General features: G+C 46.0%; 3 protein-coding genes across 5 annotated transcripts in view; all 3 read left to right on the top strand.

The window, feature by feature from the left end:
- The first annotated feature begins 3,462 nt into the window (after nucleotides 1-3,462).
- Nucleotides 3,463-5,670, top strand: LOC120897514 (sialin-like). Its single transcript, XM_040302467.1, has 5 exons — nucleotides 3,463-3,774; nucleotides 3,849-4,023; nucleotides 4,086-4,205; nucleotides 4,271-4,817; nucleotides 4,901-5,670. The coding sequence occupies exons 1-5, from the start codon at nucleotides 3,746-3,748 to the stop codon at nucleotides 5,494-5,496; spliced, it is 1,467 nt and encodes a 488-aa protein (XP_040158401.1). The 5' UTR covers nucleotides 3,463-3,745; the 3' UTR covers nucleotides 5,497-5,670.
- A 700-nt stretch (nucleotides 5,671-6,370) lies between these two features.
- Nucleotides 6,371-8,274, top strand: LOC120897546. The gene is made up of 5 exons (XM_040302520.1): nucleotides 6,371-6,579; nucleotides 6,775-7,027; nucleotides 7,103-7,200; nucleotides 7,280-7,405; nucleotides 7,476-8,274. The coding sequence occupies exons 1-5, from the start codon at nucleotides 6,463-6,465 to the stop codon at nucleotides 8,232-8,234; spliced, it is 1,353 nt and encodes a 450-aa protein (XP_040158454.1). The 5' UTR covers nucleotides 6,371-6,462; the 3' UTR covers nucleotides 8,235-8,274.
- Nucleotides 8,275-10,144: 1,870 nt separating this feature from the next.
- The window catches only part of LOC120908772 (mucin-17), an 89,009-nt gene continuing 75,729 nt past the window's right edge, over nucleotides 10,145-23,424 (top strand). For 2 of the 3 annotated variants that reach the window (XM_040320119.1, XM_040320117.1), the window contains exons 1-2: nucleotides 10,185-10,317; nucleotides 11,884-12,341. The gene's annotated coding sequence lies outside the window, so the exon portion shown is untranslated. Of the gene's footprint in view, nucleotides 10,318-11,883; nucleotides 12,342-23,424 lie in introns of all 3 variants that reach the window. The other variant, XM_040320118.1, reaches the window with a different exon arrangement.

Here is a 23,424-nt window from a genome sequence, read left to right as displayed (position 1 = left end):
GCGGAGCCACCTTTTTGAGTCAGTTTCATTTCCACACGAGCAACTCCGAGCCACAGAGCACACACAAACAACAGTGAGAGCAGTGTTTACACAGATTCCATGCCGTCTGGCTGCGTTTCCAAAATTGGTTCCATTGGTTGTCTAATTTTGTTTGAAGGTGAACATAATGGACACGATGATGAAGGCTGGCAATCGGTAACGATCTTTGCGGCAGATCGCGCAACGTGTTATCGCGTTTGACACTCATTGACTGTGTTCGTCCCACGATTTGCTTCATGAATGTAATTTAGGAGGTGAGAAAGGCAGTTTAATGTGCAAATTGCAATGCGAAAAGTCATACGGTGCATTTTATATTACTCACAAGCCACAATGCGATGACCTCTAAGCGATATCATTACGAATGAGGTACGTAAAAGATCACATTCCACATTTTGTTTACACTGCGGACAACAGTGATGGACAAAAAAACGAGCTACAGTTATCCCTTGCCGTCTACCAACAGCAACAGGTTATATCACGCCACACTGGTTCGCGGAGGGGGCTGTAAACGTCTAAGCACATGGCGCAGCACCACCGGCAGACATTTATCTTTACGATTCCCCATTGTTATTGCCCATCATCATCCTCATCAGCCGGTCGCCGGAATTGACAACCGTTTGTGGTAATAATTTCTTTGTTTTTGTTTTGATAAGCCGCTATAAGGTAAGCGTATGCGTATGCGTAGCAACGTGGGGCCAGTGAGCTGTGGGAGGCATTTAAACTCAACCCGTGATGTCGTGCGCAGATACTGCTATCTGGTCGTGTTTGGGGGAGTGTACTCGGTGGTCCTTACGACTGGAGAGCTTTTGCTATTCAAATAATGGATGAGCAGATGTGAATGAAGCACACAGGGCGGTCTGACTGCGAAACTCTATGATACTGCATTATTTATTGAGTTTAAACTGGAATCGAATCAATCTGCAATCAGTTCGGTATACGTTTTGGGGAAGGTTTGTCCTGATATAGCATAATCATTCAATGCACAATGTTTGTGAGTGCGGCAGAGCAGGGCATTAACTCATCAAACTGTACATGACTCTGGGGAAAACCGATGTCAATTGCATTGAAACGATATGAAAAAGGTGCCGTTCGTCTAGTAAACATGAGAAATCTAACACGTTGCATCCACCTAGGAGCATCAGTACTCTTAGAGGTGTTTGAGATAATACAATTTTGGAAACATTGTTGTTAGTCCTGAACAAAATTGTGCTTCATATTCATTATAATCAAAACAAAATAATTCAAATTATTCAAACATAATAAAATCAAGGAAAAATAAATGTAATTCGTTGTTGTGAAACAACCGCAAACGATGTAAGCAAAGGAATCAGACCCTTTGGTTGGGACACAAGAAACACAAAGGATCTATTACTTTTTTCGCCAACTACTTCATAGTTAAATCGGCGTATGATATGGAGAGTACGACAGTACATGTACAATAAAAGATTTATTAATCATTTTTTATCATTTATCAAGGTTCTAAGTCTTATGGCCACATTTGCTTCTCAAATACCGCTCAAATTTCATTCAACGATAGTAAAAATGTTCTCGCACAACCTTTGCGCCTAAAGGTATGCAATGTGATGTTTTGCTGATATGCATACAATTAAAGGCTGCATTCCTTAGTACGTTGAAATTAACGATGTTAGTGGTTAGAAATACTTTGACAGCTAAGTTACTTAATTCAAAATTGGTGAAGTAAAACAAATGTAAACATTATTAAAAATTTAATAGTAAAATACTAAAGAAAACATTTATAGAATCAGCAGCTTTAAGCTCTATATCGCCTGCTCGCCTATTTTGGTGAAAGAATCAAACCAAACAGTTTTTATATGTATTGTTAAGCTATGTATCTTCCCATTGAACGGTTGGAAAGTAATTTACACATTGTTGACTATATTTTATAAATAATTTGGAATTTACAACAATCACTAATTGCGTTACTTAAAATAGATGGACAAAACTCACCTGTCATCAATGATACGTGTATCTTCATTGAACTCAATTATTCTGCTGATGACATTAATAACGCAAGATTTCAATACCTTTCTCGTATGCTCCTCAGCTAGCTTCACCTACCGACAGTCACTTCAAGTTCATCTACTCTAACTCTACACTACCGTTGTTATCACTCTTCACTTCACTCCATCGTCCATTTAACAGCAATCAGACGACACTTTTACTTTCTTCCTTTGCTGCACTGCACTGGACCGTTCGCAGCGACAGAAGGTGAAATTAAATTAAATACGGAGAGCAAAAAAAAAAACAACCCACCAGATCAAACCCACAGGGCTACAAACCGGACTAGGGAACCTGTTTAATCACGCTAAAGATCACGTGTGTTTGCTTATGTTTTTGTTCCGCTTTCGCGTTACATCGCGTTCACGTCATGTCGGACGGGGGAGAAGTAGAAAAAAACGCTCCACCAGGCAGGTAAAACCAACAAGCTGACAGATTCATCACCTGCAGCATAGAATTGGGAGTAGTTTTTCTTCTCTTCTTCATCTTCTTCCGCTCACTCCTCTCGTTGTGATGCCTCGATATCCTCGTCAACTCTCCCGCGGGGTCTCGGTTACGCACTGCCGTCGACAAGTTTCATTGACGGCGGTGCTTGTTTCATTTAAACCTACCCATTAATGACAGCTTGGAGTTTGTTTTTCACTTGACAGACGGACTCGGGGGTCCATGTACTACCTGTGTCGGTTGGTGCACACATCAAGAAGGGTATGTACCTTCGTTCCAATCAACTGGACGGGTAGGGTGTACCTCCTATCAAAGTATGTAAGCTCACACTGTAGCAGCACGAGACAACCCGCAAAGAGGGTTGAATTTGCGCTTGGATTAACTAATCATGCCCATAAATAGGTTTTAAACATTCAGCGTAGCAAACTAACCCGAGCAGGCAGTGGCCAAGTTCTGCGCCGATCTTCGCTGCTTCCTTGACACGTTAATGAAGTCGTTGGGGTGACTTTTTCCGGTTACGATGCGATGGTCGCATGTTAATAAGACAGCCAACTCGTCACCCTCAGAGCGGGCTGTTAGTCTTACCGTCTCCTTCCGTTTTCGTCTTCGGTAGTACACACATACACACACACTGTTTGCGTAATCTTTTCAAGCTTGTGGGCTATCAATTGAGAATAAGTATCGGTGCAGCGCGCAACTTCCCTGCAGTCTACGTTTATTATCATCAATTTTCACCGACAAAACGAAGCGAATCACCTTTGATTGTCCATTATCACCTATCAAGAAAGTTTTGTCCGACCAACAGGTATTGAATTCCCCAATTTATCTGTTCTCACATCGTGATTAGATGGCGCTCCTGCTGTTAACCCTTGATGAAACAGGCCTATTTATTGGAAAGCCACAATTCCATTCCAGTGCTACCGATGTACCGGACACTTTCTCACATGCAAACCTCTCACGATAACGACCACTCAATATGCGTATTATCAGCACGAAACTCTATCTTCCCTCGCACTGGACAGGTAATGCTCCGAGATGTGCCAGACGTCAGTGCAATGTCATCGTAACGAGACGATGTGAGGGGGTTAAGTAGCTGATTGTGGCACGCTAATACCTATTTGCAAACAATCTTTCCATCTGATTGCGCCCTCACTGCTGCTTTGGGCTTTGCGCCAGCTACATTCCGTGCTGTTCTGTTGGACGGAACACAAGCATCTTACCCGGCGTCTAGACGAGCTATAGAATGGATGCTACAGAGAGTAGCAAGCTAAGGTAGGTTTGTGAGTGTTTGTGGTTCATCAAAACAAAGCAACAATCTAATCGATCTCGTGCCTGGCGTATGGAAGCGATGGGATCAATGCGCCTATGTGGATGTTTTGGAGACGGCGACGCTACGTGCTGGTGTTTTTGGCATTCTTTGGATTCTTCAATGTGTACTCGCTGCGGGTTAACTTGAGCGTTGCGATAGTGGCAATGACGGAGAACCGGACCGTACAGTACCCGAATGGAACGATCGGATACGTGAGTAGAGTGAGGAGCTATCAAGTGTGCTTCGGAAGTACTAAGATCATCACTGTTTGCAGGAGCAAGAGTTTGACTGGGACTCCACCACGAAAGGATACATTCTGAGCTCCTTCTTCTATGGCTACATCTTTACGCAGCTTATCGGTGGTTACATCTCCAACGCACTCGGTGGGAACTATGTAAGCTACTTTCCCAATATATCTACAAAAATACACCCAAAAACATGTGCTCGCCATCACATTAGGTCTTTGGCGTTGGAGTTGGTGTTACGGCCGGTCTCACACTGCTCACACCGCTCGCCGCACACGCCGGCTTCGGTTGGCTGATCGCCGTGCGTGCCACCGAAGGCTTCTTCGAGGGTGTAACCTTCCCCTGCATACACGCCATCTGGTCCAACTGGGCACCGCCGAGCGAACGATCGCGCATGGCAACGATCGCATTCTCGGGCGTGTTTACCGGCACCGTCGCATCCATGCTGCTGAGCGGTGTGCTCGCCGACACGCTCGGCTGGGAGTGGGTGTTCTACATACTCGGTGCCTTCGGCTGCCTGTGGTTCGTCGCTTGGATGCTGATCGTTAAAAAGTCACCCGAATCCGATCCCTACATTACCACCAAGGAGAAAGAGTTCATACTGGCCACGCTGCAGCGTTCCGCCGCTGGGGGAGAGAAAGTTCAGCATCCCTGGCGCGGCATCCTCACGTCCAAAGCCGTCTGGGCGCTGATCGTGTCGAGCTTTTCGGAAAATTGGGGATTCTACACACTGCTCACCCAGCTGCCTACATTCCTGAGAGGTGAGTGCTCGCTCGTGGGGTGTCGATTATTTTGCTCCTCTCCTGCTTGTCATAACCTTACACTACTTTCATTCCCCTCCCAGACACGATGCACTTTGAGCTGCAGGCGGCCGGATTCCTTTCCGCACTACCCTACCTAGTGATGGGGCTGCTGCTCAGTGTTGCCGGCTATCTGGCCGATCTCTGCCAGATCCGGCGCTGGCTCACGACAACCCAGGTCCGCCGGTACTTCAACTGTGGCGCTTTCCTCGCCCAAACGGTGTTCATGCTAGTCGGGGCCTACATCCTGCGCCCGGCCCCCACCCTCACCTGCATCACGATCGCGGTCGGGTGCGGTGCATTCGCCTGGTGCGGGTTCGCCGTCAACCATCTCGACCTGTCGCCGAAAAGTGCCGGCGTGCTGATGGGAATTTCCAACACCTTCTCGACGGTGGCCGGCATCCTCACACCGATCGTGTCCGGGCAGCTGACGGCGAGCGGGAGCGAGAACGAGTGGCGCACCGTGTTCTACATTGCCGCCGGGATCTATCTGATCGGTTGCGTCACCTACTGGTTCGGGGTGTCCGGGGAGCTGCAGCCGTGGTCGATCGAGGCACGGGAAAGGGAGCGGGAAAAACAGCGCCAGGACGGTGGGCAGGGATACGCGAACGAGGGGCTGGTGATGGAGCAGAAGCCTTAGCAAATAAAAAAAACAACAAACGAGATAGCAATGTAGCGAAAAGTAATTTAAACGCTCCGTAGGGCACGAAATAATTGGGCCAATTTTAGAGTCGCGTCTTATCTTTAAGCAGGTCTTAAGAAATGTCAAATGGTAGAGCCACAGACAATAAACGTCATCAAAACGGCACAATCATGCTTTGCCAAACAAATGTCTACATCACGAGCTTCTCCTGCTACTGCTCATAGTGTCGTAAAAGTTTGCTTTATTTCCGACCCACCCTAAAGAAACCACCCTATATGTACAAGGTTATGCACCTCATAACGATGTTATAAAAATATGCATAAATGGTAAATTACGCTTCTAATAGTTCCACTTTGCTACGTACGCTAAATTGCGCACATTTCCCGGCTTCCTTCCGCCAAAGCCCCATTTGCACCTTCCGGTCATCCGGTCCGGACGAGCGCGGCGGTCATCTCGCCCGCTAATCACGCTGTAGCAGGGCGCCAATGACCAGCACAGACTGATGGATGACACAACCGCTCATCACATTACTCTCGTAAAATTACATCGGAACCAAGCATCATCAGGCTTTAACCACACCTGTCCCCCCCCCCGTACACCATGTTCAAATGGTCGTCTAATACATTCGTTGAGTGTTTCTTCCCAACCTGCATTTCTCCAATAAGTTTGTCTTGTGATATTAATAACCACTCGATGCTTATCATCAATTATCGACCTCACCGTTTCGCTTTCCAACAGGAGAAGCCTTTCCACACTCACTCGCCTGACGCATGCTGCATGGAGAAAGGATAAATTAATGTTTTATGTTAATGTTTCAATTTCAAAGGAAAAACAACCCACAAAAAAGCAATCAACACGCAGTAGGCGTTGCGAAATGGTCCTACACTCATCTGCATCTACTGTCGGAGCCGGTGGTAAATCTGTCAATCTGCGGTTAGCTTTACCCTACATCCTTCTCCTGCGATGGATAACGCAGATCAAGAAATCGATACCAAGCAGGAGGAACTGAGGCGCAAAAAGCAGGAAAAGCTGCTCGCCAAGAAGGCCGCTGCACGGGAAGCACAAAATCAACTGTACCGGGTAAGTGGATCGGTCTTTTGTTTGGGGAGAGAAAAGGCATGTGAAGGGCGGATTGATTACGATCCGGCATCCCGCGGGACCGGTTTGTTCAATTATCGAACCTGTCACTCACCGTGAGGAATAAGTTTTTGTTGGTATCAGCGACAACAACAAAAAACACACACACATAATTAATTCAATTATGAAAAAGGATAGGACCACCTGAAGCGCGAGCGAGACTTTTCGGACCAAACCGAGCGAGCGTTCTTTGCGGACTGGGAAACGCTCTGCGCGCAGGTGCAGTCTGGCCAGCTGGTGGAAGAGTTACGCCAGCAGCAGCAATGCTTCGGGACGGTTTTTGACCGCAAAAATGAATGCATCCGTCGGTTGGTGGGCGCACAGGAGGAGGTTCAGGAGATACACACGAAATGTTTGGCCCGGCTGGGGAACGTACTCGACTACTACATCCGTGAGTTTGGAGGGCATTGCGTTGGAGGGGGGTTGTAAGTTGGAAGCTTTTCTGACGCTTAATTTACTTTAACAGGGCTCAAGGACTTCCTGACCGCAACGGTGCTGGAGCATTACGAAAGCGAGAGCCAAAAGCTTCTGAAAGAGTTCCGCGAAGAAGTCGAAAGTAAAGAGGTAGGAAACGAGTCTGCGTATGCCTCCAAGGGGAGGTGATCTGTTACACAAAATAAGCTTTTCTTTATCTTTCTTTCAGAGCTTCAGCACCTCCCAGATGGAGTTGCTGGAGTCTTCACTTGCGGAACTGTTGTCCAAAATGAAGCTAGACGAATCGAACGATCGTGAGTGGTTGCTTGCGGCCAACAACCAAAACATAAGTGCGGTAAGCAATCGATACGTTATGCCAAAAGTGCAAAACTCACCCTTCCACACGCACTCTCGTTCTCTCGCAGCAAGTGGAAAAATGCGAAATAATTCGCGATCATAAGTTCAACGAAATGAGTGCCCTCTACCGGCAGCTGCGGGCAACACTTGACGACTACTTCCAAACCGTGCTGTATCCAGAGCGGCAAGCTGCCTACCATGGGCTCGTTCAGCGCACCGAAGATGATGACAAGATTTTCAACAAGAACTGCTGTGAGATGGCTGTACTACAGAGCAAGAAGACACAGCTTGAGCATACGCTCAAGCTGGCCCGCATCGGGGCAAGAAGAAAGCTACGCACCCGGCACAACTATCGCCGACTGCTGGAAATGAAGGTACTGCTGCTGAAGAAACAGCAACAGCAGCTAGACGACGAACATCAGCGCTGCCTCAAATGGATCTGTTCCTTCACGCATCAGCTTAGGAAGCTGCTGGCGGAGCATTTTGCTTGGGGTGAAAAAATTGCCAAAATGGCACTGATCTGTACGCAGTACGAGACGGAACAGGATCAACGGTACGCTGCCAGGTGGTTTCAGCCGGAACCGGATGACGGCAAGAGGCTGCACAAACCAGAAGCACACGACGATACGTTTGATTACTTGATTCACAAAATTAACCGTGTGGAGGCGATCAACATTGTGCTGCGGGAGGAAAAGCTCCGTTTGAAGCGCAAAAATGATGAACTCCAAACCAAATTCAAAGCCTACTGTGGACTGCACAACATTACCGCTCCGGAAAAGCTACACCTGTGTGGTCGCGGAGCAGACGAACGTACGAGTCAACCGTGAATAACGCCGCGATAGAGGCGGTTTCATTCAACTGCGCTTATCTTTAGTTTCACTTAGCTTTTATGCGTTCGAATGGTTAGCTTTTAGGTCCATATTCTCCAAATCTTAAGTGTTGCTGTACCCTTTTGTCGGCTACACATCCCGCCCATTAGATTGTGCAACTCACCTGACGACATCCGGTGACACATCTACACCATTCGAGGCTCATCATGCTTCTGCAGCACAAACCAGATTTATCACAACATGACTCCGTCGGTGGCTGTGTCCACCTAAAACCATGCGTAGCTTTAATTTAACGCATCACTTTGGAGGCTCCCATACGCAGCCACCACAACCTAATCTGTATGGCACACTTTTGACGGACGTACAGTATTTACGACCTTCGGTTGGCACGCTTTGGTCGGTAGCCCGTGCCCCAGTCCGAGCGTAATGCTTGATATGGGTTGCTATTTATTTTTAATTTCAACACGTTTAGTGCATTTTCCAAACCCACTGTTAAAATCATTTTTCCAAAACCGCATTCGTGTGACAAATGGCATCGTTTTGCGTGCGCATTTGTATGCAAATAGAGCAGCTCCCAGCAGCGTGTGTTTCACTTTCGCGGTGCGTTCGGGTGTGTTTTGGCGTGCCTTACTGGCCGGGTTGGTTACGGCACACTCACTGCAGCAGGTGCTTCGAGACATTAAAGGCTGATTTTTCCAAGAAGATATCGCGAAGGGATATTCAAATGAACAGTATTGTAGCATTCTATAGAAAATGTCATATAGTGCGTGGGAACATGGTGTAGGTCAATTAACATATTTTGCCTTTTAATTTTTAAACACTTCATCGTTATGAAACATTCAAGTCTATTTATGCTTCTTGCGAAGTCTTCTATGATTCTATGGAGTGATAAATACTAACATTCAACTTGTACCTGTATCGGTCGTGTACGTTTAAACCGTGCTTAACCCCATGCTTCATCTTACGCACAAAATCAACGGAGATAAAATTACGCGCTGCTCTCGATGGAACGCTAAGTCCTCTCCTTTCAGGCCCGCGAGTGGCTCTAAACTGAGCACAACTGGAAGAGAGCGAGAGAGAGCGAACAAGTTTACATCGCAACCAACACTAGTTGGACCAGAGTTTGCTCAGTCCTAAATGTTTTTTATTGGTTTTTGTTTACTGTTGGATCGTTAAGAAACAAGAACATTTAGGATCGTTCTTTCGAAAATAAAGGAAATAAAATGTTGAACAGACCATTTAGTAATGTTAAAAATTAAATTTGCTGTATTAGAATATTTAATCTAATAGAATGTATCTTAAAAACAACTACAACATTTGGAATAATTGTATTTAATTTCTTCAAATAAAGTGTCTTATTAAACCCAGACCCTTCGGTTCTAGAAAAACTTTACACTTAATATTCGAACATAGTTTTCAATTTATTTCTTTAATTTACTCAACCAAGTCCCTAAATCTTCATAGAGTCTACTGCAATCCATATCTTACCAGAACCCAAAGAAATATAGTACAAACCATACCATCAAAGAGCACAGTTCGTATTTATTATCTAGCCATTCTTTTAATCATAAAATCAAATAAACGAAGCAATGCCGAACGGCATGAATCCATCATCTCCAAAACGATACGCTGCTCCGTGTCCGCACTAATTTTATGTTTACGTTCAGCCGTGCATCTCCCGCAAAACATAAATCCCGACCATTCTCTCTCCGATCGACAACCCCCATTCGAGCCAACGAGAGCGACTGCACATTTCACCCTCTCTTACACGCAGCCTCTTTAGCACGAGACACGAGACGCGAGCTCACCCTCCTACATCGCCCTGGCAACGCTACATGGTTGCTGAGAGAAGCCAGAAGAGGACGAGAAAAAAAACCCCGCACCCCACGAACCGCAGCAGGTCGCGAACTGTGCGCGCGAGCAACATGCAACCCCGGCAAAGCAAACCGACACCTCCAGTTCGATTCTTTCGTTCCGTGCGAGCGGTTCGTACGGTGTGTCCCGCGGTTTATTCCGTGTTTCTTCCGTGTGTCTCGGTATGTTTGTGTGAGTGTGTGTGTGTGTGCGTGTGTTTTTGGCGGTAAGCAACCAACCCCCGAACGGGGGGCAGTGGAAGAAAAGGGGCAAAAAACGCTGACTCCGGTTCGGTTCTGGTAACCGGTTAGTCCAACCGACCTCACGGTTTGCATATGCCGCGTCGTGTACGCGCATTTTGTGGAAGAGAAAACTCACACATCAATGCGCTACGAGAGATACTGAAGGAATCGGTGATAACTTACAAGTGAACGAAAGTGAAGACCCTGTGCTTTGCGTTTTTTTGAGTAGCATTCAAATGGAGGTTATTGTTGGATAAAAACACACACACAAGTGCCCTCGAGATTTAAAAAAAAAACAGAACCTTGTCCCAGTCACCTTTGGCTTCTAATGTTGTTCTTCAAAGAGCGATTGCAGCAAGGTGTCATTGAGCGTTAGCTCGAGACAATCCCTTTGCTGGTAGAAAGTGCTGACCACTGGTCTTAGTTAACCTTCAGCGAAGCTATCACGAGAATTGAGCCTCATCGGGAACGGAAAGTGTAAAACAAATCCGCAAACGAAAACAACAGTGAGTGTGAGTAGCGCTCATCAAACTGCACCCTCGCTTGCATCGTCAAGATGTCCGGGAACTTGCTGCTTTCGACAGTCTCAAGTGCCTCTCTATGAGTGTGTGTGCGTGTGTATGTGTTGTTTGTTGGCGGTCAGTTCCAGCTCCTCCGTTCAGTTGCTTCCCTATAGCCAGTATCACCAGCAACTCTCTTGTCCAAAGTTCCCCAGGTTCAAGTCCACTTGGGCGCACCCCCTTATTCCTCAGCCCTTCTGCTTTTTGCTGACCACGCTTACACGACGCGCTCGGGTAGGTTGGTCGGTATCATTATTTGCTTGATTTTGGGCTTCATCGCTGGACGCAACGTGAACCCGGTGAAGTTTTTAAGGGAATAAACATCGTCCGCATGTATGTGTGTGTATGTACAGTGTGTGTTTTGTGGCGAAGACCAAATTAAGCCCGGTGCACACAAGTGCAAGAATGCCTTACTGCTTAACCGTCTCGTTAAGGTAACCTCCAGCTCCCGGAATCCGTTCGTCGTTCGTTACCTTGGAGACGGTTGAAGTCTTTCGTTTTCTCGCTCGTTTTCGCGAGGCTGCTCCAAAGTGTTTCGACGCACTCACCTCTCCGTTTGTAGTCATCGATTGCTCGAGTTGATTGATTTTTTGTTGTTGTTGCTTCCATATGAAGGTGCGACTGTGTGTGTGTGTATTGGCGTTTTGTGAGTGATTATTAAGAAGAATTCATTAGTGTTCGGCGTATCGAAATAGTGGTAAAGATTTCCTGTGTTTTTGACACAGTCATTTTTCTACGTACAAAATCTGTGAACACCTAGCTCGTGGAGCGTTTCCTGACTGACAAATCTTTCGATTGCGTACTGTGTTATTCTTCCGTCTTACTCTTTGTATCTCTCTCTACGCACACAGAAACAGAGAAAAATGTTACAAATCAAGCAAATTGTGATTGCAGGTTACCGTTACCATTACTACTGTGTTTCATTACGATTTTTCTCTCCCTCTCTCTTTTTCCCGTTGTCTTCATTTCATCCGCACCCTTGCTTTACAGATTGTACAGTACAAAATTTCAACGCCCAGAAAGTGATACAGATCGGCACAGACGGGACCTGGACCGCCCGCGGCATGCCGCACCAGGTGGAAACTTCCATTAATGACGAATTGTTTGTAAATTTCGCTCAGCTGAAGCAATAGTGCGACCTGCTCGTCGTTGTTAAAATCCCGAAAACGAAAGAAGCAGAAAACCTCCCCTAACTTGCAGCGAGGCTACTAGCGTAAGTCTGTGATCCTCTGCTGGAAAAAAGAGTTAAAGAAACCGTGGTGTGTTGTTGTGTAGTGAAAAGTGTGATCGACAAAGCGAAGCGAAAAACATCAAAAACGAAACAAAAAGTTGTGGGTGATTTGTTCCAAAATTCGTATCAACTCGCAGAACGCGGGGCCCAGAATACGGCAGCTTGCTCGGCGGGGCTCGGAAAATAGGCGGCTCGCTCGAATTCCTTACACAAGAACGTAAGTTACCGCTTCACTATTCGCAGAAGGGGTGTAATTGGGGAGGGTTCTTTTTGGTGCTGGGAACGTTATTTCTTCTACTGTTTCTAATTATATCATTGACATTTTTCGATGCGAGTTTCCCGCCTGTCGATGTGGAAAGGGTGGAAAATTCTCTTCGTAATTAGCACATTACATTGACCCCAACTTTCAATAAGATTGCCAGTTTGAGACGGCTAGTTCATGAATAAATATTTCGTTTGCCATTTTGTTGATACTTTCTGCTCATTTTGAGCTGATGAATGACATTGGTTCACTTATTAATTGCATACCATCGCACAGTTGAATGTTTTCTTCTTTACAGAGGCTGAAGTTTCTGCGGGAATCCCAATGTTGCCCATGTCCCAATTTATGTCTATAATTCAAGATGGCATTTTAATTTGTTTCAAAAGACTGAATTAATTGAAACATTGATTGCAACATGGAAGAATGGCTATAAGTAATTACTACATTTATATTTCCTTGTGGTAATGAAATTGATTGCTTATTGTGTTTCGACTGTGAAACAATTATTCTGAAATTATTGTTTTTTTACTTAAGATTGTTCTTTTGATATTGGATGCACGATGCACTTTTTGGCAGAATTTCAACATTTCTTGCTTTATGGTATGCATTAAACCAGACAGACCAACAAAAAACATCGCTGAAAACACATTAAAAATACATCAGCAAAAGTTTTTTTTACTTCTTTTACCATCTCATAAACGAAACAAATTCATTGCAATGCATTATGAGCCTTTGTAAGTTGCACCATCTTCACGCACTAACACACAGTCAACAATAAAAATTCTTCTGCTCCATCGTCATCGGTACAAGCAACACATTTCAGCGTTTGTCGTTGCTTCTCACTTCTCTCTAATAAAAATAATACTTACCCTTCGAGAACGTCCACAAACCGAACCGAACAAACTGAGACGTGTGGTACAACCTTTAGCTGCATTACATTTCCACAAATGCAGCGGCACTGCACCATTGCCGAAGGTACGGCTTCTGGCTTCTTCGCAAAGGCAAAAGAGAAGTTGCCAAACCGGAGTTTGACTTCCTCGAGTTTTCCTCCTTGAATGAGTGTGCCCGGTGGGTCCCAAAACGAGTACGCGGGGGCACGCACACAGCCACACACCAATAACCCATGAATTGCAAAAATTATCCCTCACCGGGAACATGCACCAACTCGTTCCCACAAAACGAACCTCAAGCCTGAACCCCGGCCCGAACGAGCCCTCAGTCTGTTAAACTTCTCTCGCGAAACTTTGCAAAAAAACAGAAGGAGCAAAGAGAAGCATCTCAGAAGACGCATACACACACACACACACACACATCGAATAAAGCATAAATTCGTCCATACTACACACCACCCATGGGCCAACGAGCCCAAAAGCCTCGCACCGGGTCTCCGGTATGCTCCGGTTGGTTTCGCCACACAGCACAAGGCGCTAGGCATTAATAAGAGACGGCAGGCAGCGGCAGCAGCAGCCAGCAACAACAGCAAACACAAAAACCCCATCCTAAGATTTCGAAAACTTGAGATCCAGTTTTGCCTCTCCGTTCTGTACGGGAGAGAGGGTGTCTGCCCCTGTCTCGCTTCCCTTCCCCGGACGAAGGGCTTCCCGATTTCCAGTTTTTGATACTTTGCCAGTTTTTCCATTCGCCGCTTCTGCGGCCTGCCTGTGAAGAGGACGGGCCCGCGATTCGGTGCATGATGGCGATGCATGGACGATAACACATTCACCCGATTGCACTTTCCGAATCGGCAATCGAATCGATTCCACCTCTTTTTCGTATGCTTCTTCGTTTGCAGATCAGCGGCTGTAAGCTGCATAAAGGGAACAAATACTTAGCGTCTGGAACGTTCTTCTCTCGCGTTCTTAATGTCGACATTATCTAGCAGAAGTATTTATGAGCTTGTTTGGCTTAAAAGCTTCACATAATTTCGTACTAATCCCTGCCGCCTTGTATGAGTCTGTCATCTCATAAAGGTATGGTACGCAGTGGTAGTCGCCAGATTGGATTTAATTTATTATTCAGTTAGAATTAATTACAAAAGATTTCTGTGGAACGTATCTTCCACACTCCAAACGGTTCCTCCAAACAGTGGGATACCTGAAGGTTATTTATGTTAAAGCCCTCTCGCCATACACCACTGTCTAAGAAGTCATACTCGCAACCTGCAAAACTCCTCGCTCGCAGTTGTTCCCACACAAACCACAGGCATTCGTTCCTTTTTAGAATGAAATTGTTTTAAATTGTGCCTTCTCGCTTATCGAACTCACGAAATTGGTCCAGAACGTACACGGGAAAGGTACGACGCCACACCGCCGTAGCCAACATTCCTTCGTGGTCAGACTTTCTGGAACTTCGTTTTCACCTCTTTCCACGCTGCTCACGAGCTCGCCACGCGGGAACAAATCCGCGACCCGCGAATCCCCCAAGCATCCAGACCGGTTTTGGCGCAGCTTCTAGCAAGATCCAGGGAATCTGCTACTCCGATCCGAGGTTTTGAGTTCATTTCGGGCACATTGTGCATAGGTTTTCCACCGCGCAGGCAAAAGGTCTCCCGCTTTGAAGGTCCCCGCTTTGCGGCTCTCCTCGCAAGAGGTGGTCAAAATGGAAAGAAAAAGGAAACAGGACAACGCTGAAGTTACCGAAACGAAGGCGGTGAACCTTGAGCGGATCAGCCGAAATATTTCGCAACCATTCGTAACGTTTGAGCGACATCACGCGGATATATTCACAGGCTCACAATCTATGCTAATGAGCGATCTAAGACAAGAAGCAAACCAACTGGACCAAGAGCGCTCTAGTCGGTGAAAGCCAACCTGCCAGTGTCTACCGGATGCGTCCCGGAAGATTTGGACAGGAAAACACTACATCTTCAGCTAACGAACATTCGGGATGCTGCTGTATGGGGTGCGGTTTTACTGTTTGCCTTGGTAGCAGCACTAAAATGCTTATGGGGCAGCTCTTCTCAAGACTGCTTTAGACTTTAGACACCACTTCGACTCCGCATCTTCCCAAAATAATCCCAGTTTCGCCAGATCAAGAGCCTTCTAGAAGCGGCAGTTTCGGTGCCTTGCTGAGATGCTTTTATGGCGCAAACTCATGGGTAAAAATAGAAAGAAACCAAATGAGCATCTTCATGAGCTGCCTCATGTCTCACACCCACACCAACCACACCGCGTCCTCATTATTATCTCGCAGTAAAGCTTTTGATGTGTCTTACATGCTCACTCTCCCCTTCACTGCTTGGCGAACCTGTTGCCGAGCCGAAAGAAAACAGTTCAATGCCACACCGTTAACTAGCACTCCGGTCGTCCCGCACATGAGTCAATGTAGTAAGATGGCGGGTGCCCTCCCCCCCCCGAAAGCTTCACCGGACGCCACATGTGTGTAGTTCATTTGCATACCTCATGCTTTTTTATGTCTTTCATCCTATCGGGGCAATTTTGCTTGCCACTAGGCAAACTCACGCGATGAAGGTGGAACAGGATGGATGAAACTGAGGGGACACAGGAGGAGGTCGTAAGACAATCTTAAGCTTTATGGCTTGTCGGTGATAGGTTTGAAGTTATCACCCAATCTTAGCTTTGTCTGGCGTGTGTCTTCTGGTAGAGTGAGTGTGTTTATTTCAACCTCACTGTTTTTTGTTTGCTGTGCGAGTGTGGGACTTTGTTTTTTTTGCCATGCTCAGTTAATTTATTTTGAGCTGGTGATCTACAAACACGCATTTTAATACTGTTTTGATGTGCTGAGAAGCAGAGCTTTTTTATTACATTTGCTTAGTGAGGTAGAGCCAAACATGTTGTTAGAATTATAAGAAAAAAGGTTAATGGAATTTATTCACTTAGCGTTATGGCTTTATTTTGGTACATTAATTGCAGGCTTATTGGCTTAGATGTAAAACTATGTCTAAGGCTATTTTTCTTTTTTAAGTAATGTTTTATTGAAATGATGCGATGATATGCGATATTGTCACATTGATTCCACTTGTTGAAAACCGTTTATGTACAGTTCATAATAGATCACAAACTATGTACTGCTAGGCTATGTATTAAACTTTAAAATGCTTAGAAACATTAAATGTTGAGATAGTGTAATTGCTACAAAGTTTTCATAATTTAGAATTTTTATGGTTTATCGCATGTCTGGTTCATCAACAAAATGTTATTAAATTACAAAGGGAACCTGAAACTCGTGTATACAAATAAAACAAAAAAGGCTGATAAACTATACATGAGCTATGATTTCCGAGCCAGATCAACAGATCAAACGAGCTAAACACATAAAAGGCAAGAATTTCCCATGAAAAAACACTTAAATTGATTGTCTTCGTTCAGTTCCTAGAACGGCTATATCGCCGACTGATTACGCACAACTATTCGCACTAATTAAAATCGTTGTGCGATATTCTACCTTCCTGCTTTGCCATTTCGCCCCAGTCACAGCTTCTTAATTGTAACACCCCCGCCCCTTCTACCACCAAGCTTCAAACCCCCCATCATCTTTTCCGCACAAACGTACAAACAAAAATAATAGAGCAGTTAGCGTATTAAGCGAATCGATCGTTTCCGCACGGTGGCAAGAGTTTCGGTGGCGTAACGACGAGAATTAATCGCTCCTTCGCTCTACAGCACGGGCCGGCCGGCTGGGGCGACGCTTTACTCACACACATACAGATTCCACTCTCCCGTCGAGGAGTATGTGAAGAGGAGACGGGGTGGAGGTGTAGGTTTGCAACTTTCTAAAACAACTATCAAACAACTATCAAACGACGAACGACGAAACAATATCATCCGTTCCGTACGTGGATGATGATGATCGCCGCCGGTTGGTGGTTCGATTTTGTTTTTTTTTTTTCGCTCCTCCACCACATCGAAACGTTTTTCCTTCAAACCCATGGGGATGGAAATCGTTTTTCCTTCGATGCCGAAAATTGCCATCAGTGTGTGTGTGTGTGTGTGTGTGTGTGTGTGTGTGTGGGGTGTTTTTTTTTTGTATTTCATCACCTAATTTACTCCTCTCTTCACTTTCGCGCATTCGTCAGGGTTGTCTGGTGCGGTTTTTTTCCTCCACCCGTTCGTGCATGTCACCTGATTTTTGTTAAGACACCCTAAGCTTTTCCCTCTTCCGTCACACACACACACACACACACACACACACACACAATCCCTACGGCCATGTCTAGCAAGGTGCGAAATCTAATTTAATTACCATTTTATTCGATCCCTTTACGCTGGCAGCTGAGCAAAGCAACGTGCAGCAGCGTCCCGTGCAAATGGTGAGAATTTCGATTGACACAACGCTACGAAAACCGAGGGAGAGAAGAAAAAAGCCACCTTCCCAGAGAGTGGGGGAGTGCAATCAACCCTGGGAATGTGTATATGACACCAAGTGAACTAGTTTTTCCTGCCCCACGAAACTAATTCGTAAGCTTCCCTCTATCGCTCCTCCACTAGGTGTTCAAATGCGACCGGAAGAAAGTGCGATTCTGGGTACGATTTTCTCACTTTTGTTTGGAGGAAAATTCGGAAACAGCAGCACCTACAAACACACACGCTGCTTTGCAAATGAGCTAGTGAAAGTGTGGAAAATTCAATTAGGATCAGATCTGGTCGCGCCATTTTTTGTTTCCTTTCTTTTCTATGCGTGCGTGTGCTTGCGCTTTCGAGCGAACATATTAAGCCAACATGTTTCGTGCGGTGATTTTTCCTGCCTTCCTGCTCTGGGAAAACCGTACCATTATTCTTTCTCATATTTTAAAGCAGATAGCGATCAATTGTCGTGTCACAATCAACACGAGCACCACACCGCCGGCTGTGTTGCTAAATTAAATGTCAGGTGTCGAAAAACCGATGAATGGTGTAGTGAAAATGCTCGCCAAGCTCCCAAGATGGGTGGGGATGTCAAATCATCAAAACCGTGGAACCGGGAGGGCTAACTTATTGCACCATTGTTCTGCGACGGGTGCACAGTGGCAAAAATTGGTCGCTTCCCATCGGCGCGGGACATTCTGCAGCACGGGCTTGCCCGGGATTTTTCGGGCACAGGGAGCACCACGACCGCCACCACCACTAGCACACCCCATCGACAGCTGTACCGGAAAGTGGGTTAATGGTGAAGGCTGTATCGCTAGGGAATGGAATCTCTCTTCCAGACGCTTTTCCCCGTGTCAACCAGGGAAGGTTAACCACTTTGCCAAACGGGCGAACAATTAACTGCCGCAGCGCAGAAAAGATTCGTGCGCCTGGCCAGATAAATCAACCGACCTTGCCCTCACTACTTGCTGGTCGGGCTGCGATCCCTTGTTCAAACGAGCAAACAAAACAAAAATGCGGCTCAACAAACCGCCAACTCACCCGATTGCTACCGGCCTGATAATGGTGTCCTCTACTTGCTGTTCGAGAAGAAAAGAGCTCCGTGGGCCCATTTTCTTCGCCTTCGTGAGCATGCTAGGTGATGTAAAAAACACACACACACTCACAGACTGGAAATGATAGTTCGCTTTTAATACTGCGCTAGTGTGTGCAAGCAATGGCTCGTCACCTGCCTCGGCGCGATAAAAATCGATTATCTTTCAATGTCATTTGCGAGCCGAGCCGAGGTGGCCTGCGGAAAAGTTCACACCGTAGTAAAAAGGGCTTAACCTTTCGCTTTTGTCGCTGTCGCCATTGTCGCACCACAATTTGCCTTCTCATATGCACGTCCGTGCGTGCGTGTGACGTATTCGTTTGCCTAAGACGCGCTCAGCTCGTTTGATTTTGCACCGCCTTTAATTTAGACCGCCCGGACGATTCATCGGACCTTTATCGAGTTTCCCCTCGCCGGCGAGAACCCGCGGTGCAATTAATCAAAGAACTAAAGTGCCGAAATGCCGCACCGAGAACGGCGTTGACATTCACGACGACGCCGTATGCCACACACGCGCACTCACGATCTCTTCACGCGGTGTGGGAAGATTTGCATATAAATGATCGTTGGGTTCGTCACCTGCTGCTGCCGCAGTCGTTGCAGGTTCCGCTCGCGAACAAAGGTGTTAATGGGTAAAATGCTGCCGCTCGCCGTGCCTCTTCCCTGTAATCATTCACAGCCGGCCTGTTTTTTTGTCGGGAATTTGTTTAATCCGGCACATAAATATCCAGTCTCGTATTAAGTCACCCGTTCACTCCAAACAGATGACGAAGAAACGAGCATTTCGTTTGCATAATGTAGCGCTTCACCCTGCCGCTGTCGCCCGTGATTGTGATTGTTCTAAACGAGACGCGTAAAATCCGCCTGCTTTATTCAATTCTGCAGTGTCACGTTTGCGGATGAGTCTTGGATGCTGCTTTTTTACTGCCATCAATTTGTCTGTCACTTCCGCCCGACGAGATGCAGCAAGCAACAACAACAACAACAAAAACTAGTCATACGTCATGATGCTACAGCCATCCGACTTTTAGCGAGCACTTCAAACGCACGCTTCCAACACAAAGCTCGCAGGAGCACAATTTTCCGCGCCGAGCCGAAAAGCATCAATTTGCATCGAATGTGTGTACGCGCGCGCTCGCCCGCTCGTGGATCAGTGTTGCACCTTATTAGCATACACTCATTACACTCCCCGCTTGCAGCGATGTGATTAGACGCAATAACTTATAAATGATGCAGTCTCCGCTTGCACTTGCCAGACAGAAAGCGGCGCACGTGTCACATTGCCTCCACCCTGACGGCGGACTCCATGCATCACTCCCGTCCGACCCGGTCGGATTGGTCGGTATGCAAATCAACCCTCCATTTCTTGACGAACAGACACGGATCAATCGGCGACTTCGTTTGAGGTGGAAATATAATGTAATAATACAGCTTGCACCGACAATCAGGAAAGCCACAGCGCTCGCCGAATGGCGCCACAAAATTATTGAGAGGTTGGCTGTGACTTGGTTGGCGGCCGAGACATTGTGGTTTGGATGTTTTTCGAGCAAATTGACGAGGTAATTAGTGCCGACAAACGGTAGGGCCAAGGTGACAAATAGAGCAAGGTACAATAGAGGTGTCGCTTTATCGGCCTCTTTGAGTCATCACTTGGCGACAATTCTCTTAAATTACACTCTACACCAAGGCTACCTTCTTAAAAATGTAATTATTCAACTTAGATAGATGACAATATGATAAAATTTTCGCAAGTGTAGCAGTAAAAATCTCTGGTTTGTTGAGCAACTGCTATTACATCGATTGGAGCAACGAATCAAGTTATACTACCAATGAATTTTCTCTATTTTGCGTACACTCCATCAACAGCAATCCGGCATCAGCGTCTTCCAACTCCCTTTACGTCGAATCCCTAGATATCCTTAATCGAAACTCGTTAAAATAAATTGTACCCGAAAATGAACTTTAACGTTTAAAGTCAGCAGTTGCCGGCGGGCTCACTCTTCCCTCCCAAGCGTGGTGAAGGTAAGAGAGAGGGCGAGAGAGAGAGCAAGCAGCTAGGGGAGAAAGAAACACATCAACCCACTGTGTCACGTGTAGACGACGAGTGCAGGAAGCGCAGCTGAAAGCAAACCGTAATCGTCCCTTCCGGATGATTTCTTATGGTAAGCTGGCGGGCATATGGGCCATGCTGCAGCAGCAGTACCGGGCCTTCACGCCGAATTAGACATGCAGAGGGCGTATGACTCATATTTTTCAGCACTGGGACATTTTTATCGCATCGCTTTCCGGGGAGGATTGGGAACCGTGCCTTATATTTTCCATTTTTCTTCGGTTTGAAGGTTTGTCAATCTGGCGACACACAATGGACGCCTTCGTAACCGAATTTTCCGGGGAAGTGATGCTGTTCGGAAGAACGTTTTTTGTCCGAAAAAGGGAAAGATTTTGTCGAAATTGGAATTGTATCGATTTGTTCTTTGCTTCTTTCGTACAAGCTCAAGATGGTAGCAGTATTACGACACTCTGTCGCATGTTACCAAGTGTGGCTCAACCCGGAGAGTCTCTATCTCTCTCTATGATAATAATTATTCAACATTGAAGCGCCCTAATGTACATACATCATCCCAACAAGGCTATCGTCACATCCGGATCGTGTGTCCGTACCGCAGTCGTTACGTTCCTCGATTTATGGTCGATAAATGAATAATAAACAATTCCATTCTGGCTAGCTGACTAATTTGCCAATGAGCCTCCGCTTTGCGCTGTACACCACCTTGCGAGGGGGAAAGATATGCTCGCTGCTAAAGCGGCAGCTTAGAATACTAACGAGCTACCGAATATTGTATGATAGATTTTAAGCTGCCCCCAACAAGGAGAAACTCAATAAACGTGACCCAACACGGTGGCCCGTGGCAGGCAGTATGCTAATTCACACCTCCAATCATTAGCCGACTCCTTTCCGACACCCTTTCATCTTGTGAATCATCGACCACGCTGAACAATCAACTTTATGACACAAAGTGTAGCGAAACTGGTGTCGATGGAAAACGGGTGGCTTTTACTATCCACCGTGCAATGCAGCATTGTGTGTATCGTTCCGAAATCATAATTGCATTATACCTTCTTCCTGTTTACGCACTTCCATCGCGTCAGTTACGCAGCCGTTTGCACAATTTGCCCAGCTGTGTGCAGCCGAGTAATGTGTGTAACCGCACATTGAATAACGCGAACAAAATGGATCAGATTGCTCCAGTTCCCATACGCTGCTGGAAAGCGTTTGCATGCTGCTCCACCAAAGAATGCTCCGAAAAAGGGAGCTTTGCTTCCCGCTGGCACCGGCTTCATTCATTCAAAGTCCAAATCTCTCCAACCCAAGCTGGAACGTAGTGCCGCTTAGTGAGAGTGTGATATGCTAATGAGAAAAGTATATCACTTCTGCCTCGTTCCTGCATCGTTTCGAAGGGGTCTTCAATTTAGACGCTACATAGATGCACTCCAACCCCATGTCTTCTGTCCTCTGGAGGCAAAAAAAGCACGCGCGTATCTAGAGCGGAAAACTCTTCCTTCTTTGGCTGCCTGCGGGCTGGCTGGGGCCGTTTTCCAGTACTGCTTCATTGTTTGCTGCGGGGCAGAAAGAAGAAGCGTACAGCAGGGTATGCTAAGTTGCAAGTCGATTTCAGCCCTATGGATAGTAAAATGTGACAACCCGAAAGGTGAGAAAGTAGCACAATATAATGCATATTTATGCTACAGCTGCCGGGCTGCAGCAGCTCGTAATCTTCCCGCCAAGGAAAATAAAGAGAGTGAGAGAGAGAGAGAGGATGCTTTCAAATTAGCCTAGAAAACATCTTCACATCATCTTCTGGGTGGGTAGGCTCTCCGGGTGAAACTGTGCCGTGTACATGAACATTTAGAATGGTAAGACAGTGGACATGTCCAATAAAAAGGGAGATTTTTTCAAAACGTGACTTTCCGGTCTAGCCTTTGCCCCGGGGGATAGCAAATGAATCATTTGTCACCAAGTACTTAGCTATTCCGTTTTGTTTAAAAATGTTAATGATAATCTACAGCATGGATGAATGTGTGGAAGTTTCGGGCTAATTTTAGACCACGTATCAGGGTTTCACGGCATTTGAGTAACGACCGTCGCGATAATTTTGACACATAAACTTACGAGTCTGTCCTTTATTATACTGTGCTATTAGAATTGCTGCTCCAAATACTTGGTGATTTCTTGTCGTAGTTGATAAAGTCGTAAATTTTGTTATCGGTTGGATTCGTATCACTTATCAACCACCTGTATTAATACAAAGCTTGGTTATCCTCTGTGTTGGGATCCAACGCTACTGTATGGTTCACCCCTCATTAAGAGTAACAGGGTAAAGAATCATATTGCAACATTCATGTTGACTTCAAGCAACGAATAGTAGGACATAAATCAAAAAAGAAAACAACAGTCATATAAAATGCTTATGTAAAACACTCATTCTCCGCATGAAAGTACACGCGTCCCCATTCTTCGACAACCTTTCGCAACCAACGATAACATTTGCCAATAATTTCTTCCCCTCAACCACCCACTTCAGCTGACATATTTACGATGATGTTCATCCTCCAAGCTTGCATTATCACCTGCATGTAC

The sequence above is a fragment of the Anopheles arabiensis genome, chromosome 2, assembly GCF_016920715.1.
Source record: "Anopheles arabiensis isolate DONGOLA chromosome 2, AaraD3, whole genome shotgun sequence".
Classification (NCBI taxonomy): Eukaryota; Metazoa; Arthropoda; class Insecta; order Diptera; family Culicidae; genus Anopheles; species Anopheles arabiensis.
Note: the sequence above shows the minus strand (reverse complement) of the source record. Positions and strands in the feature narration are given on the sequence as shown.